Here is a 20,798-nt window from a genome sequence, read left to right on the forward strand (position 1 = left end):
TTGTACACGGCCCTATTGTATCGAGCATTGAAATCGTGTTCATATTACGAAATATGCCAGAGGAACCTATATTATACAAGCCCTGCTTTTTAATAGGCTCCTCGCATTCTACTTTATCTATTATATGAATTGAGAATCATTGACATGTGCTCATTTATACTACAATTGTAATGTATAATTTGTTACTTTTATTTTCGTATGTGGAACATTAAACTTGAACTTGAACTGTCGCGTTCGTCGTTTTAGTATGTGAAGCACTAGGCTTTGGAGAGCGGCTCAAGTTGATATTTTTCTCAAAGTTTTGCGATCGTCTACCACTATCATTTTCTCAGATAAAATTATGGCTGTGCATTTGCCTTGCGCACCTCAAATGACCTTTCACCGAGTTGCGTAAGGTCATATTTCACATTCTCCACCAGTATAATCTTGATTCTCGAACTTATCTGCCCAGTGCATGTTGTATATGGGATGTTTGCAGTGCGTAATGTCCCGACACTGGTCATGCTGTACAATTCTATTCAGAAAAGTGTTTGCCGGAATCGCGCCCATGTTTACCAATTTACAAATAACCTTTATCCGACTTTCTAAGCAAAGTTGTTTCCCGTGAGCCTCATATCAACACAATACATTTAACGGTTATGCGGTAACGTAACTTGGCGAAATGACCTTAATACAGCTATAAATCATGACGTAGTTTCTCTGTGAACAGGTTTTTGAGCAAAGGACTGCAGATACAGACCATGGTATGAGAATTATATTTGTTCCCTCGGGCAAAGGAAAGACTAGTCCAAGAACAATTTGCTGTAAATAAAGCAGAAACATCAAACTAACATAATTATCGAACAATTGATAAAAAGAGCTAATTATAGCATATGATTTGTTTTAATGACATGGAAAAACCATGGAAAACTACCGTCAACATCACTTTACAATTGGCGACTTGGTTGTGAGCTGGTAAATTCACTACCTTATTATATACAATTTTGGTTTGCTTTATCTGTTTTTCTGTTTACCAGTCCTTACCTTCTTTTTTTAAATCCCGAATTGCATGTGCCTTCCCAAAATCTTTCATGAACTTTCAAAAATCTGAGACTATTCACCTCCGAAATAGTTTAAATTAAAACAAAAATTTTTTTCATAATTTTATAGAAAGAAAAATACAGTGAATACCCCCTAATGCAATTGACTCTTACTGGTTTAAGCTACATGGAAAACCGTGACATATTCTTTGATAGATGGGCAATTATATCATATACATAAAACAATCGGTGAATACTGTATGACCGTGCCAGGTATATTTCACATCAACTTCTAGGGCACAACCTCGCATCCTTCCTACACATAAAACTTGTAACTAAAATTGAGAATCGTTGTTATTTAGAGTGGTTGGCCGGTACCGTTTCATGGACTTTGGAATGCCTTTCATATTGCTCCGATAATTGTCTCATTTTCGCTCGCGTGAACATTGCCAGCACAAAACACTGACCTCGACCTCCTGGACGGATCATTGGCCATTCCCATTCACTGTACGTTACGTACTAAAAGGCTGACCGTTCATGAATATTCATGTTTTTGCTAAACTCGGCAAAATATTTGCTTTTACTAAATGGAAAAATTACGGTGGGGGTTGGATGAAATGGACAAAATGAACATAGCAGAAGTGATAATTGATAATTCATGCTTCTTATCATTCGTGTGCTTGACCTATAATGATTATAATCTTACAATCACTTGGCAGACTGAGTCCAAAGTTCGACTTGTTTCACATGTGTATTATAGACAACGGCGAGCTTGCAACCTAGAAAAATTACGGTGGGTGAACTTTCAAAAGTCAATGAGACATAAGGGCTCCAATGAAAGAGCTAGTGATAACGTACGTCGGGGTGGATGTGCTTTTCGTTTAAACAAAAAATGAATTTTTAACGATTAAAAAAAAAAACGTCCATAGGCTAACATGTATGGCTGCTGACTCTAACGATAGGGGGCGTTGTGAAATGAGACTAAACGGAGCTATATGTCTATTCGCGCTGAACCTATTTGTGACCATGCATGTCGTATATATGTAAGAAGGGTTGGACAGAATTTACACATGGAGAGAGAGAGAAAGAGAGAGGGAGAGGGATAGATAGAGGGAGAGAGAGAGAGAGAGAGAGAGTGGGAGGGAGGGAGGGAAGGGTAGGCAGAAGGGAGAGTGTGTACATGGTGAGGACGTGGAATAAAGGAGGGGAGGAGAAATAGGCGTACAGAGAGAGAGAGAAAGAGGGAGGGGTGGGTGGGGTGTGCGAGATAGATGAAGGGAGGAAGGGAGAAACAAAGGGATGGATGGAGGGTGGCGAAAGAGAAAGAGAGAGATCGATGGAAGGTGTACGGCGAGAGAGAGAGAGAGAGAGAGAAAGAGGGAGGGGTGGGTGGGGTGTGCGAGATAGATGAAGGGCGGAAGGGAGAAACAAAGGGATGGAGGGAGGGTGGCGAGAGATCGAGATCGATGGAAGGTGCACGGCGAGAGAGAGAGAGAGAGAGAGAGATAGGAAAAAATAGGGGGAGGGAGTACAGAAGAACCCCATGAAAGCAAAGGAAAGTAGGAGAAAATTTTATATAAAGATGTAATGAAATATGATAAAAGATATTGAATTGAATGAGAGGAAAAGACATTGAGAAGGATGGAATGAAATATGATAAATTTCATCTGGGCGGTAAAATGGTCACACTTTCAAATATTGTATATGAGGCCTCAAGCAAAATACTTGTTACCATAGGAGTGTGTTTTTAAGAGCAATGTTGGTTATGGAGTACATAAATTGGACATATCAAGAAAAATACTTGTTATCATAGGAGTGTGTTTTTAAGAGCAATGTCGGTTATATGGATAACATAAATTGGACATATCAAGAAAAATACTTGTTATCATAGGAGTGTGTTTTTAAGAGCAATGTTGGTTATGGAGTACATAAATTGGACATATCAAGAAAAATACTTTTTATCATAGGAGTGTGTTTTTAAGAGCAATGTTGTGTTGGTTATATGGAATACATAAATTGGACATATCAAGAAAAATACTTGTTATCATAGGAGTGTGTTTTTAAGAGCAATGTTGGTTATACTTAAGGTACACAATAATTGACAAAGAAAGAACAAATTGAGTGAAGTGAAGAAAAAGAAGGAAATTTTGGCTGCACAGTGTATTCGTAGTCTGTGGCTAAACCAACTCTAAATATGACCCTTTATGTTTAGGGTTAGTGTGTTTGAATGTTAGGATTTAGGTTAGGGGTTAAATTTAGGGTTAGAATTAGGTTTAGTTTTCATCAGAAGAATCGAATACAGACCCAATAGATCGTAAGACCTGAGGGATGTGGGAATTAAGAGACAGAACCTTGGTATTACCTCGTAAGACGTAATAATTTAATAGCGGAATGCCTGCTTTTAGTGGTAGTGAATGATTTACAAGAGGGCATCACAATCACACACTGTTTCCCAAAGGTGAATTGGCATTATCGCATTTTGTACTATGAATACACAATTCTGTTTCTTTGCCAGGTTTCCTCGCAGGGGCGTTATGTCAACGCTTTGGGTGCCGTCTTGTGATGACATTTGGTGGTGTTATTGGTATGATTTCTACTTTCTTTGCTTCATTCTCAACACAACTCTGGCATCTCCACATTTATAGCACACTCGCAGGTTAATAATCCACAAATTTCGTTTTTAGAATCCAGGGCTCGAATCTATAAAACCTTACTTAGGCTATTTTGTACTATAAAAGCCTCTGCATTTAATTGACAACTAGCTTAGTAAAGTGTATGCATAATGGCCCTCGTTTATTAACTGTACGATCCAACTTGGGAAGAATTTACAATTGCATTAGATGAATATTCCAACATGTCCAATCATAATTATATGATACGGGCCCGACCCCCTCCCCCCACCCCTGGAACGCAGGTACGCACATGCGTGTTCCCAAAATCTCCGGCTCGTAACAAAAGAAAAAGGTCTACCCGTATTGACTTTACACACCGGACTTATGCTAAAAAGGAGGGGGATGCTGAAAAGGCTCGTATAACAAAAGAAAAAGGTCTACCCGTATTGACTTTACACATCGGACTAATGCTGAAAAGGGCGGGGATGCTGGGAACACGCACATGCGTAACCTAAATAACACTTAGTGGGGGGGGGGGGGGATACGGGTCATACAGACTCATAAGATCTTTTTAAGAACAATAAAATAAGATTTGTGGGGCAGCCAGGGAGGTGAAAGAAAGGAGTGGAAACTCTTGTAATTTATTCAAACGCATTCGTGAGTTCTAAAGCGTAACAATGGTATGTGTAACATTCCATTTGGCTTTGAAGTTTCATGCTCCGAGCCGCGCTTCCACCGCGGGGAATTTCGAAGGCCAGGCACCGGTTTCACATTAAATTACAACATATTAAATTACCGGCAAAATTGCAGTGTAAATTATAAACTTTATATGGGGATTGTATTGGGAATAGTGCATCAAACGGTCTTTTAAATTTAGTGCTCCGCCCTTCCTATAATTTGTGCGCCAAAGTTGGTATAAGAAAAATTAGATCCTGAAAAAAACTCAATATTTAAGACAATGCGCTAATTTGTGCATGTTTTAATGTCCCATTATTGAATCCATGAGTTACAATCTTCGATAAATTTAAGTTTGCTAATGCGTGTTTTCGCGTGTTTTTCGTATTTTTGCAGTTGAAAAAAGGATGAAATTACACAAGTTTGTGTTCGCTTGTTCTACTCATCACACATGCAACAATTGATGAGTAATCATTGAGAGGGAAAGCGAACAATTGCTGGGATACTATTTTCTGATGTAGGAATTATAAATCCTGAAATTTCATGCGCTCTTTTATCTCACCACCTGGTCAACAGTTGCAGATTAGCGCATAACTTTTCGGCGGCTTGGAGCATGGGGTCAAAGGAAAGCAGCTTGATTACACTACTTTCTCTCACCTTCCTGGTGGAGCGTAGGGACAATGTGAACACCTATAGCGACAAACCGCTATTGGGGGGGGGGGGGGTCGGAATATCGCTATTGGTCACGGGGTGATCGAAGAGTAGACGAGATGTCACCGTCTCAGCAAGAGGAGAAGGCAAGTTAAGCCATGATCATCAAACAAACTTACTAAAACAACGAGTTTTTCTTTGCGTACACCTTGGTAAAACTTGGTACACCTCAGTTATAAGTGTACCAATGACGTAACTAATGCGCATCGCCAGAAAATTCTGCATGAGTGGAAACGGGCCTTTGTTTGATACCTTGCAAAGGAAAAATGAGATTTTATACTAAGTTCTCCTTCTAAATTCTGTATTCATAATAATAATAATACATAAGATTTATAAGGCGCCAAATCCACTTGACAGTCAAATGCTCAAGGCGCAACCGGAATTATAATGGAGTGGCAGCTTGTGTTCCGCACACGAGCCCTCCGCTCCCCATCTCTATTTTAATGCATTCTTCTAATAAAGTTTTTGTTTTCGTTTCTCCTGTATATCATTCTCTCTCTCTCTCTCTCTCTCTCTCTCTCTTTATTTGCTCTTCTCTCTCTGTTTTCTTCTTCTTTATTCTCACTCTTAACCCCTCCTACCCTCCTCTCGCGTGGTCTCTCTAATTAACAGTTTCTTACCACTCTCCGTTCACTGTCTTTCTGTTTATAATACACTGTTGCCCATGAAGTTGGAATATTAGTTGCTTACATCTTTTCATGAAGCGATTGCGACATTATGGTTTATTGTAAATAGATAATGTTTATCAGTTTCTCAAGACTTTACTGATCATTCTTAATGACTCTTTAAATTATCTACACAGTTCTGGAAAGATAAAAACTTATCTACAAAAGTGAACCGTAATTGTGAGAATGCCCTCATAATAAGAGGTAAGAAAAAATATTATAACTCTGTGGGCAACAGTGTACATGCTTATGTGTATGTGTCGCAGCTCTCTTACCCCCCTCTCCCTCTCTCTTTCTTTAAAGAGGGGGTATTTGTGTAGTATTATCGATTTCATGAAAACTCTCATCCATCTTATTTCCCACTCTCTTCACTTTTCTTTTATTTAGGGGTTGCATCACGCACACAGTCTTATTCGAGTAACAATTTTTTGGATCGACTGAGACTGGCAACTGAATCTCGATAACAGTTAATAAATTTCTATAGCTTTCAAGACTAAAACTTTATTGAGAAGAAAAAAAATCATATATAAGGGATTCATAAATACTTCACACAATATTTTAGGACAATCCCACAAAATCAATAACCCTAAATAATGTTATGGCACAAACAGCAATATCTAACCTTCAAACCTTTGATTAAGAATGTTTTACAACACGACAGAAATGATTATTATAGTCTTTCAAAAAAGATTTTCTTGAATACAGTTTTCTAACTGAAAAGAATTGTGTTGAATACTCATGTGATCAAATTTCTTAAGCAAATATGACTTAGCAAGCAGCGCCCACATCATTTAATATTAATAACAACAACGACAACAATAATAATAGTTTATTTTATACAGCGCTTAATACGATTTGCAGAAATATTATTATCCTAGTCATCGGATTCAGGCATGTCCGCTCGCATTCCAGCCAAGCGTCATTTTACAGACGCTCACAATGCTGAGCAATGTACAATGAATTTCGCATTCTAATGGGATTCGAACCCTCAACCCTTGATTTGAGTGTCAAGCGAATGAACCGCAATACCAAGACACCTCCACATGAAGGTCCATTAAACAATCAATCCTCTATCTCGAATTGATGTTATCTTTACCAGCAAAATTTGAAATATACAAAAAAAAATGACTATAGCGAATTTTGTAAACATTTTGTTCATAAAAAATACACACCAAGATTAAATTCCTATTTGCATGCTTCATTAGTTCAGTTCAAGTTGTTCCACACACAAAAGGAATCAAAGCTTATGATGATTCGTCAGGAATCTGTTAAAAAGCATAAATATAAATTATGTATAGACTATACGTATTCATCAGAACCCTGAACTTAAAGTTTGAACTATAACCAGTAACATTGACACATGGATTCACATGATTCACAATCAAAGTTTACCTATATAGGGAGATCAATAATTTTTTTTTTTTTTTTTTTTTTGGGGGGGGGGGGGGGGTGACAATCGACGAGCAGAAAAAGGGATGTTTTTACTGTCAAATGCATTACTCATATTTTCATTTATTTTTCTCATAGGGATCAGATTTACTTCCATTAACATTTTTAAACTGAAATTTTTTTCATTAAAAATTAAAATTTCATGATACATGTACCAACCAATCATTACAAATAAAATCGAAATGAGTTTATTTCAAGGTCAAGCACCGCCCCCCCCCCCCCATGAAGGCTAGTATCTTTTACAGGAATATTGTGTTTAAGTATTTATATTTCTTAAATCCGTAATATTAAACTTATTAAAAGTTAAAAAAAAAAAAAAATATTACAATTCTTTTTTAATCTAAAAGCGATTGAGAAACATACTAAGTGCAAGTGCCATGATAAACAGTGCCCTCACTGGTGAGATGGTAACTGCACATGACTGCTGTAGTAGATTTTGCGGCCATTCAGAGGTTGGATGTAACGGTAATTGTCGACAATTTTGTAATTGCCTTGTGCGTTCAACTTATCGCCGTACAGGGTGCGGAACATGTCAAGCTGTTAGAAGAAAAACACACGAATTAATTATCGAACTTTCAAGAATGAGTCATTTCCAAAGGTCCCTTTTTTTGGCCGTTTTTTTTTTTTTTTTATTAAAAAAAAATTGAGGGGGGGGGGGGGTCCTCCAAAACACACACATAAAGAAATTGAGGAGGGTTCGACCCCAACCCACCCCCCTTCTGCGTACGCGTCTGGGCCAAACCTCAGGGAGGTATCTGCATTTGATTACTGTCAGATGAGCTTATTTTGATACCTTATTCGTGACACTTGCGGGTCACGAATTTGCGTGAGGTACAGGGGGCAGAGCCCCCGGAGGCTCAGGGGTGTTAGGCAATAGATTACGGTCAGATAAGCATATTTTTATACCTTATTTGTGACACTGGCAGGTCACGAATTGGCGTGGGGTCCAGGAGGCGGAGCCCTCGGAGGCTCAGGGATTGTAAGCATGTAATTACCGTCAGATTAGCGCCCAGCCTCCCGCCTTAGGGCCCTAGGTGTGGCCCTGGGGGCAGTCAAGGGGTTTTCGGCATTTTATTACCGTTAGATGAGCATCCAGGTGCCTGACTTTGGGCCCTAGGTGAAATCCAGGGGGCAGAGCCCCCGGAAGCTTAGGGGTTTTAAGGCATTTAATCACGGTCAGATGAGCACATCTTTATTCATTTTTTTTTGGGGGGGGGGGCACCGGAAATTAGAAAATTACGTCGTCAGATATTTCGTTCAGTGGGGGGAAGGAACACTTTTCGTTGTTTCTTTCTTTAGCACACACACACACACAAACACAACAACAAAAACAAAAATCTTTCCCCTTTCCCCCCTTTTCCCCCCTTTTTTTTGCCAGGGGGGGGGGCGGGCCCCCGGCCCCCTGGATCCGCCACTGACTACTTCTACTTCTTCATCTTTACCTTCTTCTTTTTCTTCTACTACTAAACTACTACTTTTACTACTACTACTTCTTCTGCTACGACTACCTCTACTACTGCTGCTACTTCTATATTTACTTCATCTACATTAAGGGGAATATTAATTAAAGAACAAGAACAATAAAGTGATGGAACTTGAAGTGGGGCTAGAGGCCTTAGGTCTGCCAAGGTAGTGCAGATAGGGGGTGCTTCTCCTGTAACGGTTTGTGGATACTCAAATGTAATACTCATCAGTTTAGTAGGAGCATCAACCAAACATTTGAAAATAAGAGTATCATGCTATTTTATAGCTAAACTAATTAAAAAGGAAGTAAGAGACTGACATGATCCCGAGGTGTACAAAGTTGGTAAAAAATAAGGATCGTTGGGTGCATTAGACAAAATGGTATCCATAGGGTTAGGGTTAGACGATTTCGTCATCTTAGAACACCCCCCCCCCCCCCCCCTCGCCGAGACCCCATCCCCTTACTCACCTGAGCCTGGGAGATAGAGATCGGGTCTTTAAAGATGTTATAGATGATGGACTCGTCGCAGTTGGGCAACGCCTTGGAACCATTGTAACGGTAGAACTTGGATAGGTCAGTTGGCAAGACGTTGCGGATTGGGAACGATGGGAGGTTGCCCTGGCCAAGGGAGGTGTTGCCCGAGGAGTAATTGGCGATCTGGCTGATGTAACTTAGGAAGGGATCGAAAGCAGTGTTAGATTCGCCAACCTATAGAGGGAAAGCGGGAGAGATAGAAAGAGAGAGTGATATGGAGAGATAAAGAGAGAGAGAGAGAGGGGGGGGGGGGGGGGGGGGTTTGATTGGTTGGTTGGTTTTATTTACGATCATAAAATATGGGATACAACCATCATAACGCATACAAAACCACGTTAAAAATATTTAACAAGGACTATTCTAGAAAAATAAAATATTCAAAGTAAAATGAAGATCGAGGGATCACCCGCTTCAGATTAACCGGCAAAGTTGATCTGTTCTATCTCGGGGTGTCACACTAACTACAATAAATTGATTAAATAAATATATTTACTATAAGCATGAAACAGAGTGCGTAAATATTAATAATTATTATCATAACAATCTATTCCCAGAAACGTTAACTGGAGGCCCCATAAGTAGGAGAATCGCAAAGAGTAGGATGTAAACCGTGTTTAGTGCACCGGCCTGACCGATTTTGATTGTATGCTGCATGGCCCATTGAAGAAGAAATGATAAGAAGAAAAAAAGAACACGGGGAGCTCTTACCTCAATCATCACAACCAGTAGGGTGACTGCATCCCATTGCGAGCTGGCCAAAGCTGCGGGGCCATTGGCGTATTTGGATTTGTCATAGTGAATCATGTGCATCTAAATAAATGAATAATGGATTCATAATAATAATTGTTATATACCTCTCTTTAAAAGTCTAGCCATCTGATTGGTCGAAATTGCAGTCGTAATTTTAGCCATTTCCATAAAGAGCCGAACATGCCAGTAATGGTCAATAGAACTGTTCATGAGTGATATTCTTGTAAGATTCCGGGTACCAGAAAAATAGTTGCGATTCCCATCGGTTTACGTGTTAAAACTTAGTTTGTGCGCAGCGCGGCTACGATACAGTTTTTTTAAATATAATTTGGTCACTACATTTGCACACAGCGCAGACTCAAAGATTCAAATTCAAATGGTACCTAAATGTACTGGGAGGATTACTCTATCAAGACATATCATGAAACCCATGATTAAATATTCATACCTCAAACAATACAACTTTTAAAAAGTGGGAATTTTTTTCTGACTCACTTTGTAGACATATATTCATTTATCCAGTATGAAATGTTAGCCATGTGTTTTTCTTCTGCCAACTTTGGTCTATGAACAGTATATGGTCTATTCCTGAAACAAGAACCTTTGGAAGATAATTCCTATGATCAATTTATATAGGAATTCTTGTTATTGGGGGTACAAAATTAAAGGCTAAAATTCCAATAAAACACAATTTCAAAATGATAACACTTCAAAGTGTCAGGTTACCAGCGACAATTTTTGTACAAAAGACATACAGATAACCTCGCGTAAGTCGATCTTCTCGGGACAGAGGGAAAATGTCAACTTACGTAATCTATCCACTAAGTAACAGCCCTCAAAATTGTATTTTGAGCCCTCTATTACCATTCTCACACAGCCAACACACCTGAAATTCAAACAAAAGTTGCTGCTGATGAAGAACTCATATGGTCTAACTTTTCATGTAACAAGACATTCGATTAAACGACTTTGTGTTTCCGGGAGAGATGAGTAACACTGTGGGTAACATAGTTGCACCCTGATTGTGGCTATATCGACTACTTTATCTTCTTTTCCTTCATTTTGCTGTTCTATTCGTGATTATCATCATTTAAGGTAGTTACCTTTTATTTATATTTTACCCCCCAGTGGCGGTTCCGGGGGGGGGGGGGGGGGTTGAAACGGCCGCCCCATTTGCAACCTGCATTTAATTCATCGCTTAGATATTTACAAAACTAATTTATATTTAACGACCTTTGTTTGAACATCTAACATATCTAAACCACCTTCTTGAATACTATTTAATACATTTGACCTTTTAACCTTTGCAGATCTCCCTTTCCATAGGAAATCAAAAAATAACTTATCGAGCTCCTTAATTATCTCTTTAGGACAAGACAAAACTTGTGATGTATAAATGATTTTCGAAATTATTAATTATGGTATTAATATCATTATTTTCCCTTTAAGCGTGCGGTTTCCAAATATTTAACAGCTGAACATAAACATCTATCCATAACATATTTCCAATAGTATTTGTTGGATTGTTGGTTCCCAACCAGAGCAATTTTGTCTTGTTTTCATGTAATTGAATTCCAGAATACTTTTCAATTATGTTAATAATATTTATAGCTGTATTACCTGACATAACTTTACGAACAAATAATGTCATCTATCTATCTATCAGGCTATAGTTCATCCAGACATTGGACAAAGCCCTCCTCATGAAATTTCTATTCTCTTCTGTCTCTAGCTGTCCTAGTCCAAGCGGCCGTTCCCATGTATGATGTTAGGTCATCTCTCCATCTTCTCATAATGTCATGTCATCTGCTAATTGTACTATTTTAAATGTTTTCTCATTACAACCAACACTCAAGCCTATGACATTGTTATTTTGTCTAATCTCATTTGCAAGAGCTTCAATGCTAAGGATAAATAATAATGCAGATAGGCGACACCCCTGTCTTATACCTCTAGATGGTTTTATATCTTTTGTCAACCAACCGTTTATTAGGATATTGAGATGAGGATCACAATACATCACCGAGACACACTTCCTGAAGTTATCATTAAAACCATAGCTCTTCAAACATGTATCAACAAATTTCCATTCTATAGTATCAAAAGCCTTTTTAAAATTGGCAAATATGATTGCACCATCATTCTAATTAAATGCACTATAATCTATCATATCTTGATTAATCTGGCATTCACTGATTAAGTGTGTTAAAACTTTTTGGAGCCTGTTTGCCAACACAGTTGCAAGTATTTTATAATCGGTATTAAGCAATGTAATGGGCCGACAATTTCCTAATTCTATCGCTTCAAATTACACAATGGTTATTATCTTTCTCCAAAAAAATATTAACACAAATTGGGTAGCATTATATTGACACCAACTTTGATATCTGAATATGCATTATTATTATTATTATTATTATTATTTTTATTATAATTATTATTGATACCGTGGTGTGATGGTTGTTAATTTCTTGTCTTTCCTCATTTAAAATGCAGGTTATGTGCACCCCCCAGGTTGTTCTCAAAACTATGTATATAGTTCAAAGATCTACACCATTAAAGGTATAGCCCCGTTTTGAAAACGACCCCTCCCAAGAAATGAAATGGAAGTTCTTATTACCAATCATGTGAAAGAATACGTTTTGACTAGTACGTGATGATACAAATTTTGCCGGGAAACCGCCTACTAATTCATATATTTGGTAAATTATCATATCGATCCGGCCTGAATAGATACCGCGAATGCACATCAACATTGAACATTTGGGAATATATTTCTGCTTTATTGCGAATTTAGGTTAAATTATTGCCATCTAAAACCTCTGAAGGCAACGTTTAAACAATATTGAATGGATATTGTGCACCCAAAACCTTTGAACCACAATTTTACCACTACCGGTCTTTTACTTAAACAGAGTACGATCCCCATCCAGCCAGGCACCATTTAGTAATATTATTCTCTGTAATGGTTTATTTAGGAAAAGTGGAAATTTAATACTGGTAAGTTGTTAAATAACATCACTTAGTTTGTTTATTTATTTTTATTTATTTTATTTTAGCACGGTAGCATACTTCAGCCAATGGCTGTTCTTCAGCATGGCCGTGATTTGATTGAAGATATATCTCATTAATGAAACAGTGTAAAGGTTAACTACAACCATTAGGCCAGGCGCCAAATTTAGTAATCTTCTTTTGTGTATCTAAAGACCGAGGTTTCCCAGATTTATTTAGGAGAATGGAAGGTTGATATTGTTAAATTGTTCGATAACATCACTCAGTTTGATTTGATCGGAGAAATATCTCATTGATGAATCAGTGTTAAAGCTATATATTCCCAAACAAACCTACATCATTAAACTTAGTTCCACCTCTATTAAAGGGACTTGGTAACATCGTTCAGATGAGAGAAAATGGCGACTTCGATGCTAAATGTATAGATAATCTCAAAGTTTGAGTAAAAATAGACCATTATTAATTATTTATGATACAAATTGGGAAAAATGATCTGATCGATTTCTTAAATCTCCCAACTCTATTATAACAATTTAATTACATTTTAGGTTAATTAAATTGTTACAAAGCAATGCATTAAAAAAAGCCTGTTATGTGTGTTATTTTTATGGAAAAACGGTTGGGAAAATTCAAAAATGGTTGGGAGAATTTACTATTGAAGGGTGTCGCACAGTGGATTTTTCAGTTTTGTTTTTAATGTTAGAGAGTTTTGATATGTTGATATGTTGTAGCTAAGATAATTCTCTACAAGCTCAATCATAACCATTTTTCATTTTGATGACGTCATCAGAGTGAAAATTTCGATTAAAGGCCTCATGTCAGAAATTCATAATTTACAGGAATTATGAATGTTTAAATTTAACAGATAGGACATACATGACATATCGTCCCTATTTTCACGAAGTGACGGTAGTGAATGAAAATCGCATACAATTTGCCTGCGGATTTTCCTCCTACCGTGAAAACAGGAACGATATATTCATAATTCCTGCAAAGTTCTACAGAAGTTGATGTTTTCTGCAAAAGGAGGAGAAACATCCTGAAACTTTAACATTTATCCCCAAAGGGGTCACCCCCTCCCTCTGGCGACGCTCCTGCACATGACTTACCTCAGCGGGGTAGGAGGTTCCGTCAATTAGATGTTCTGAGCCTTGTGAGTTGATAGACCCCCAGTGGAAATGGAACTGGACAGCTGTGTAGGTAGTAGGGAGACCGCCCCCAGAGAGCTTGTATAAGTCCTCCACTTCTTCATGCAATTGGATGGCTACTACATTGAGAGGAGAAGATTAGAGAGGAAACAATCGTTACATTTTCATGGCTATTACACGTATAGCTTGTAGTCATTCATCGTAACAAATTCATTGTATAGTCATGCTGTTCATCATTATAAAGACATTTTATTCATCGTAATATAGTCATTTTATTCATCAAAATAGAGTAATGTTGCTTTATACTAAGTCATGTTATTCATCAGAATATAGTAATTTGATTTTGTTATCCTTACCTCCACGCCCGTTGTTTACCAGATCCATGTTAGTATTTTCGTCGGTATAGCCATCGAGCACGAAGGGACCGAGATCAGTTGTGATGGCGATGCTGGAGATGATATTGATGGGCGACTGGGAGTTACCATTGCACTGGTTACCCGGAAGGAGATGCCAGGTATCTTGGGTTTGGTATGACCAGCCTGTAAAGAACAACCACAGAAATAGTTCATAGTCAAGTTGTCGTATTATCATCATTTATCTTCAGTTAATTATTATAGTATTAATGACTGCTTTGAGAGAAATAGTTGTTTTTATACGCTCAAGGGAAGGTTAGAATTGTGCTATTGCCCGAGGCGTGCCGATTTTTTTTTTTTTTTTGCTGACTAGCTCCCCCCCCCCCCCCCCGGGTCCACCCCTTGGATCCGCCCTGACCCCATCAAATAAAAAAAATGGGTCACCAGACCCGCAAATATGCCGTAGACCCTGGTTGTCCCATGAATTTACCAGAGAACGGCGGAAAGAATGGTGTCCATACGATCGTGCCCTATATAGGCCTACGTTGGAATTGAAAGAATTTGTCTTTAATTGAATAAAGAGGTGACGAAAATGTGCGGGAAAATCCATTTAGGCTTAATCTATAAATAGGAAGTTTCATGGTCAGGTGGCGAGCTTAATTTATCACTTTCTTGAAGATATTATTTTTTAGATTTGCGATTGGATGAAAGTTTTTTTGGCATATATTATGCTGTCCTATCAGATTGATGTGATAATGTGTTTCATAATAATTGAAATGAGGCAAAGTCACTTCGATGTTCGTGTTCATCCATTAAGCTGGTGATACTCCTACGATCAGCCTACATGTCATTTATCTTCCTCCCACCTAGCTTCTCTCTTCTTTACTCTTCTTTTTTCTTCTCCCTCTCTATCTCTCCTTTCCTTTTCTCTTTTCTTTTCCCTCTCCATCTCTCTCTTTTTCTTTCTTTTTTGTTGTTGTTGTTGTTGTTTAGGCTGGGAAGCGGTACGGTCAATCCCGTACCAACCAAAGCGGCTCCGACGGATGGTCTCAGTCAAATATAAATACTGTAAGCATGCGTGACCAAGAAAACGCGTATAAAGGGGCGTATTTTATATAGATTGGACGCGGTCCGCACGGTGCCGCGTTAAGGGAGGTCAAAATAAACGTCCTTTTTGGGCAATTATCAATAAAAAGGGTACTTTTTCAAAATCCTGCTGTAGGTGTACACGATTAGGGATATTTTTCTAGATCCCGACTCAGAATTGAATTTCCTCGGAGAAAGGATGGCTGTGCATTAAATTCACTTTTTATTGCTTCTCTATTGAAATAAATGTTTACATTGTGAATTTGACATCAGAAGCGCAATTCGATTTACTTTACATTGTCAACAATTTAAATGATAATCCGACCCTATCGTTCTTCAAAATGCTCAAGGGATTACAATTTGACAATACTTGTTTAGGAGTAAACTTGTGTAAAATACCCGTTTGGGGTGTGAATTCGGGGAGAAAAACACGCGAAATCCTCATTTAGGGTGTATTTTGGCTTCAGAAGAAATCCTCGTTTAGGGGGTGTCTAGAAAACCTGTGGTCACACATGCTTACACTATTTCTACATGACTGAGACCCCGGGGGGGGGGGGGGTTATAATGACAAAGGCGTGGAGCTGATGGTGACAGCCAGAAACAGAGGGATAACATGACCGCCACAGCTCAGAGAGAGAGAGAGAGATAGAGAGAGAACAACGAGAAAAAAAAACGTAAGTTGAAATCAGATCCATTTTCACGATTCACAATCACGTTTGTGCTAAAATTATGAAGCTTAAAAACAATGTATCACTTACTGTCACCAAAAACAGCAGGTACCACCGCCAACAGAGCAACGCATACACACAACTTCATCTTCAAACTTATTCAACTTTTCCGCCAGGCAAGGAGAATTTCGTTCCAAAATTGGATTTTGTCACAAACCGTCGTAAATAAAGGAGTTACACCTGTTTATACCCTTGGACCAAGGTGACGAATGTCAGGTAGATGATAAGGGATGTCGTCCTTCTACGGATGAAGGGAGGAGCTGTGAATGAAGGGAGGAGCTGCTGCAGCTGCGAATGAACTGCGGATAAAATTCGGTCGGTATATATATAATTTAGGTTAGAGGTGCTATGCGTCACGATCCACGGATATCGATCTCAATCAATGTCGCCAGACTGTAGTCTGTACTTTGTTCCAATATGTTATAAATTATAATATGTAATAGGGATACTATAGTACTGCAGAACAAAATATAGAGGGGGGGTTATAACAATATTAATTCATTCAATATAATTGAGATTACTGTATTTTGTACTCTGTAATTGATGTCAATATGTTATATATTACAATTTGTATGAATTAATATTATTTATTGAGTGAATACAATAAAGAATATTACAAAACAAAAAAAAAATCAATCTTTGTTGAATGTTAATCAAATATTTATTTGTAACATTAGCACCTGTGAATGATGGAAATAAAATACCACGTAAAAAAAAAAAAAAAAAAAAAAATCCATAATTCATAATAATTGCAACTGCGCATGCGTAAGGCAAATCGTCGGTGTCGATTTTGTTTCTTTCTCCACCCCCCCCCTCTCTCTCTCCCTCCTTCTCCATCTCCCCCTCTCTCTCTCCCTTCTGTAAACGTTATATTGTCGATTCACCTTATGTGCTCCAGCAGGTAGCAAGTGGGTAGTTAACATCAATGCGTGTATCTTTTCCTTTCTTTTGCACACGGGCGGAGTAGGCCTAAAAACATAGTAATGACACCCCCCCCCCAAAAAAAAAAGACAACAAACAAACAAACAAAAACACACACATACACACAAATTGTGGTACATAATTAAAAGTTCAACGTTAAGTTAAGCAATCGAGTAAATCACCAAGGCGCAAATCCTCTATGAATATGTAAATCAATATCTTATGCACAAATGTCTCTTTGAATGCAAATTATTGAATAAAACTTAAAAGAAACTAGACATATAATACTTGTTTGGAACAAGTATAGGTGGGCTGGTCAACTAAAATTTGAGACAAAATAGAGCAAAAATAAGCGAGATACTGCTTAAAAATGTTTAAAAAACAATATGTAGATTCATGACGTGAACGAAATTCATCTTCTTTAGGCATAACACGCAAATTATGAAATTTCCGATATGTGCCCGTTAATCGTAATTTTCACTATGATGACGTCATCCAAATGAAAAAAAAGTGTTTACTGAGCTTGTAGAGAATTGTCTTAGCTACAACAATCGATCAATATTTACAGAGATACAATCAATTTTACATAAATATGCTGACGTCATAATATGCAAATTCGTATTTTGAGTTCCAAGGCCATTATAATGATGTCACGATACACTTTTTTGGCCAAATGAGACATGAAATCATATCTCCGACACATACTCAATCTAAATATGAAAAAAAAAATGAAGATCCCGGTGCATTCCAAATACTATAATGGATAGTGTATAGGCCTGTTTTCCCCCATGTATGCTATGTATTAAAAGAGCTCGCGAGCACGGACATTTATCTTGAATGGATGCTCATCCTGTTATTAATGGTCATAAAGAGATAAACATTGTATCAAATTGTTCTAAAAAATATGAGAAATATCTTGAAAAAAAAAATGACGATTCTATGTTGTGTTGTGTATGGTGTGACGCGCGAAAACGCACGCACATGCGCGGGTGCGCGATTTTTTTATAAAATGCTTAAAATGACCTGAAACGTATGCAAAATAAATTTGAGACGATTTTGAGCATTTAACAATTTTGCGCGCGCTATGACGTTTTTTGACCTAAAGTTGACCGGACTGATATTGACCTTGATTATGATAAATATGAATGAGACATAACTTTTGGTTGTGAAGTTATGATCATATTAAGTATATTTTCAGAAAATTTCACAAACTGGCGCCTAGATGACGTCATCAGTCAATGTCAAGGTTGAAAACCTTACCTTGTCTTGTCCATATGTCTATACTTATGTGTGCCAAAGGAATTTGGTTGAACCATTTCAAAGTTATCTTGTTAACTAAAAAGTGGGTCAAAATAAGAAAAATAAACTAGATTTGTAGTACTTGTTTGGAACAAGTATAGGTGGGCGGCGACGTACCCTAGCCCCCGCTGCGTACAGTCATTATTTATTGGCTAAGCAATGACCTCGTTACTGTGAGGCCCCAGAATAAAAACCGTGTCGATCAGCTATATTAGTGCCCTTTTGTGAGGCATTAATCCTCATTACTATCAGTTATGACTTAAGGACGTAGGTCCCGTAGTTGATTAATATAGTAACACACACATGCTTTAGGAGTCACGCTAAACAAACACTCGCAAATTATTATTTAATAACATTTGAGAATGTATACTATAATCTAGATCTATTACGAATAAATCGTTGTCAAAATCATTCCATAAATTGGGGTTAATATAATTATTCCACCTTTATGACCAACATTGTATATTTAGCATATGAATATTAGTAAATGAATTATCATCGTGTGAATGAAAATAATAAAGAACAAGTATACACGATTTTGTTACCTTGGTATTTAAAAAGTTGTATTTATGTTTTGTTTCTATTCTGCTTTATGTCGCTTTTATGTTAATATTGTAGTGTAAGGACCCCAAGGAAGAACAGTAGTGTTCTATAAACACTGCCGAATTGGGTTATCCACCGATTTTTGTTTATGTACATATATAAATATTTTACTTTGTATTTTTTACTATGTATAATATTTTTATCTGATTTCGGAAATAAAAAGAACAACAACAACAACAACGATCACCAATCGCCGCCTTCTTAGATTTTATATTGTCCAGAGCATGAAAAGATTATGACAGTAATTATGATTGTTATTCTTAATAGATAGAAATCACATCCACAACCAGGCGCGGATCCAGGATTTCTTAGGGGGGAGGGGGGGGGGGAGGGGGGGGGGGGCAAGTTGAAATTATGCGAGCCAAATATTGGTAAGCAATTGAGAGCAACAGTGGCGTAATGAGCGAAATGTTAGAGAGAGGGGGGGGGGGGGGGGGGGGGGGGGGGGGGGGGTGTTTAACCCACAAATGTAATAACGCCCACTAATGTAATAACACTTTACCCACAAATGTAATAATTTCACCCACAAATGTAATAATTTTGAATCACCCACAAATGTAATAATGACTTTACCCACAAATGTAATAAATTTGAAGGGATATTTTGTCGAATTTGTTCAAAACTAAAACCCTGTAATAAAGCATGGGTATAGCGCGCAGTCTTTACTGCAGGACCGTATATTTAGAAAATTTAAAAAGTCTTCAAAACTAAGACCCCATAATACTTTTCCTGTGGAATAACATGAGAATCGAGCGTAGTCTTTCCTCCAGACCCGGTTATTCAAAAGTAAAAAAAAAAAAAAAAAAAAAAAAACTTTTAAACTAAGACCCCACCATCTTCCAAACTAAGACCCGGTAATAAAGCATAGGTTTAGAGCGTAGTTTTTCTTCCAGACCCGGTTATTTCCAACAATTTTTTTTCTTCAAAACTAAGACCCCATCATCTTATTCCTGTGGAAGAACTTCTTCTTCTTCTTGATTTGATTTTGTTTGGTAATCAGTCACAGTTGACTATTTTTGCCACACGATATTTTATGAATTATTTATATACCGGTAGGGTCTATATACATTATGTACAATTTCATGTCATAAATGACTATTTTTAGGATTCTTTCTCTTTCCATCCCCTTTCCTTATGCTTATTTTATTTGTATTCCTTTTTTTTTAGAGAAAATTCAATAAATTAATAAATAAATTTGGAAAGAGACGGCCTGTTATTACATTTGTGGGCGTTAATACATTTGTGGGTGTAACACTCCTCCAAGCCACTGAACGACGACGACGACGACGACGTAATTTTTCCAATTTTCGGGGCAAAAAAAAAATGTGGAGAGAAAGGGGGGGGGGAAGCGAAAGAAGAAAGGTAGGGTAGATCAGTTGCGATTTTTCCGCCAACAAAGTGTAGATCAGGGGGGGGGGGCGGGGCACTGGCGACTTGATCGAGGAGGGGTTTTATTTCTGATTCCATAACCGTTACGGTGGTTTACACATAATGCTGAAATGACATAATTTTCCGAGATTTTTCCTCATTTTTTAGTAAATTATACATTTTATGCGTTTGTTGTAAAATGACAAATTCATAAATTTACAGCCAGTAAATCCTCCCTCTCGTTCAAAAGCGTCTATAGTTTTTTTTGTTATTAACAAAACATTAAAAAGTTACGCAAAACGTTGTTTAAATATAAAGCTAAAATCTGTCCCAACGTTGCCTGCCCCAGATATCGATTTTCACAATCATGGATTGTATGTACTAATTCCAATCATGTTTT

General features: G+C 37.6%; 1 protein-coding gene across 1 annotated transcript; it reads right to left on the minus strand.

The window, feature by feature from the left end:
* Window positions 1–7,460: 7,460 nt before the first annotated feature.
* Window positions 7,461–16,388, minus strand: LOC763149 (carbonic anhydrase 1-like). The gene is made up of 6 exons (XM_011681537.2): window positions 16,238–16,388; window positions 14,397–14,579; window positions 14,002–14,159; window positions 9,839–9,940; window positions 9,065–9,304; window positions 7,461–7,668 (listed from the first exon to the last, which is right to left on the minus strand). Exons 1-6 carry the CDS (start codon window positions 16,293–16,295, stop codon window positions 7,525–7,527), a joined length of 885 nt encoding a protein of 294 aa, XP_011679839.1. The 5' UTR covers window positions 16,296–16,388; the 3' UTR covers window positions 7,461–7,524.
* Window positions 16,389–20,798: the final 4,410 nt, after the last annotated feature.

This window comes from Strongylocentrotus purpuratus, unplaced genomic scaffold (assembly GCF_000002235.5).
Source record: "Strongylocentrotus purpuratus isolate Spur 01 unplaced genomic scaffold, Spur_5.0 spur5_contig_852, whole genome shotgun sequence".
In the NCBI taxonomy this organism is placed as follows: domain Eukaryota; kingdom Metazoa; phylum Echinodermata; class Echinoidea; order Camarodonta; family Strongylocentrotidae; genus Strongylocentrotus; species Strongylocentrotus purpuratus.

Excerpts from the sequence above, each read along its gene's own strand:
- LOC763149 (XM_011681537.2), bottom strand. The coding sequence starts at position 16,295 with ATGAAGTTGTGTGTATGCGTTGCTCTGTTGGCGGTGGTACCTGCTGTT. Across the intron at positions 14,580-16,237 it reads ACCTGCTGTTTTTGGTGACA|GCTGGTCATACCAAACCCAA; the intron begins GTAAGTGATACA and ends TGTTCTTTACAG. Across the intron at positions 9,305-9,838 it reads TACTGGTTGTGATGATTGAG|GTTGGCGAATCTAACACTGC; the intron begins GTAAGAGCTCCC and ends TTCCCTCTATAG.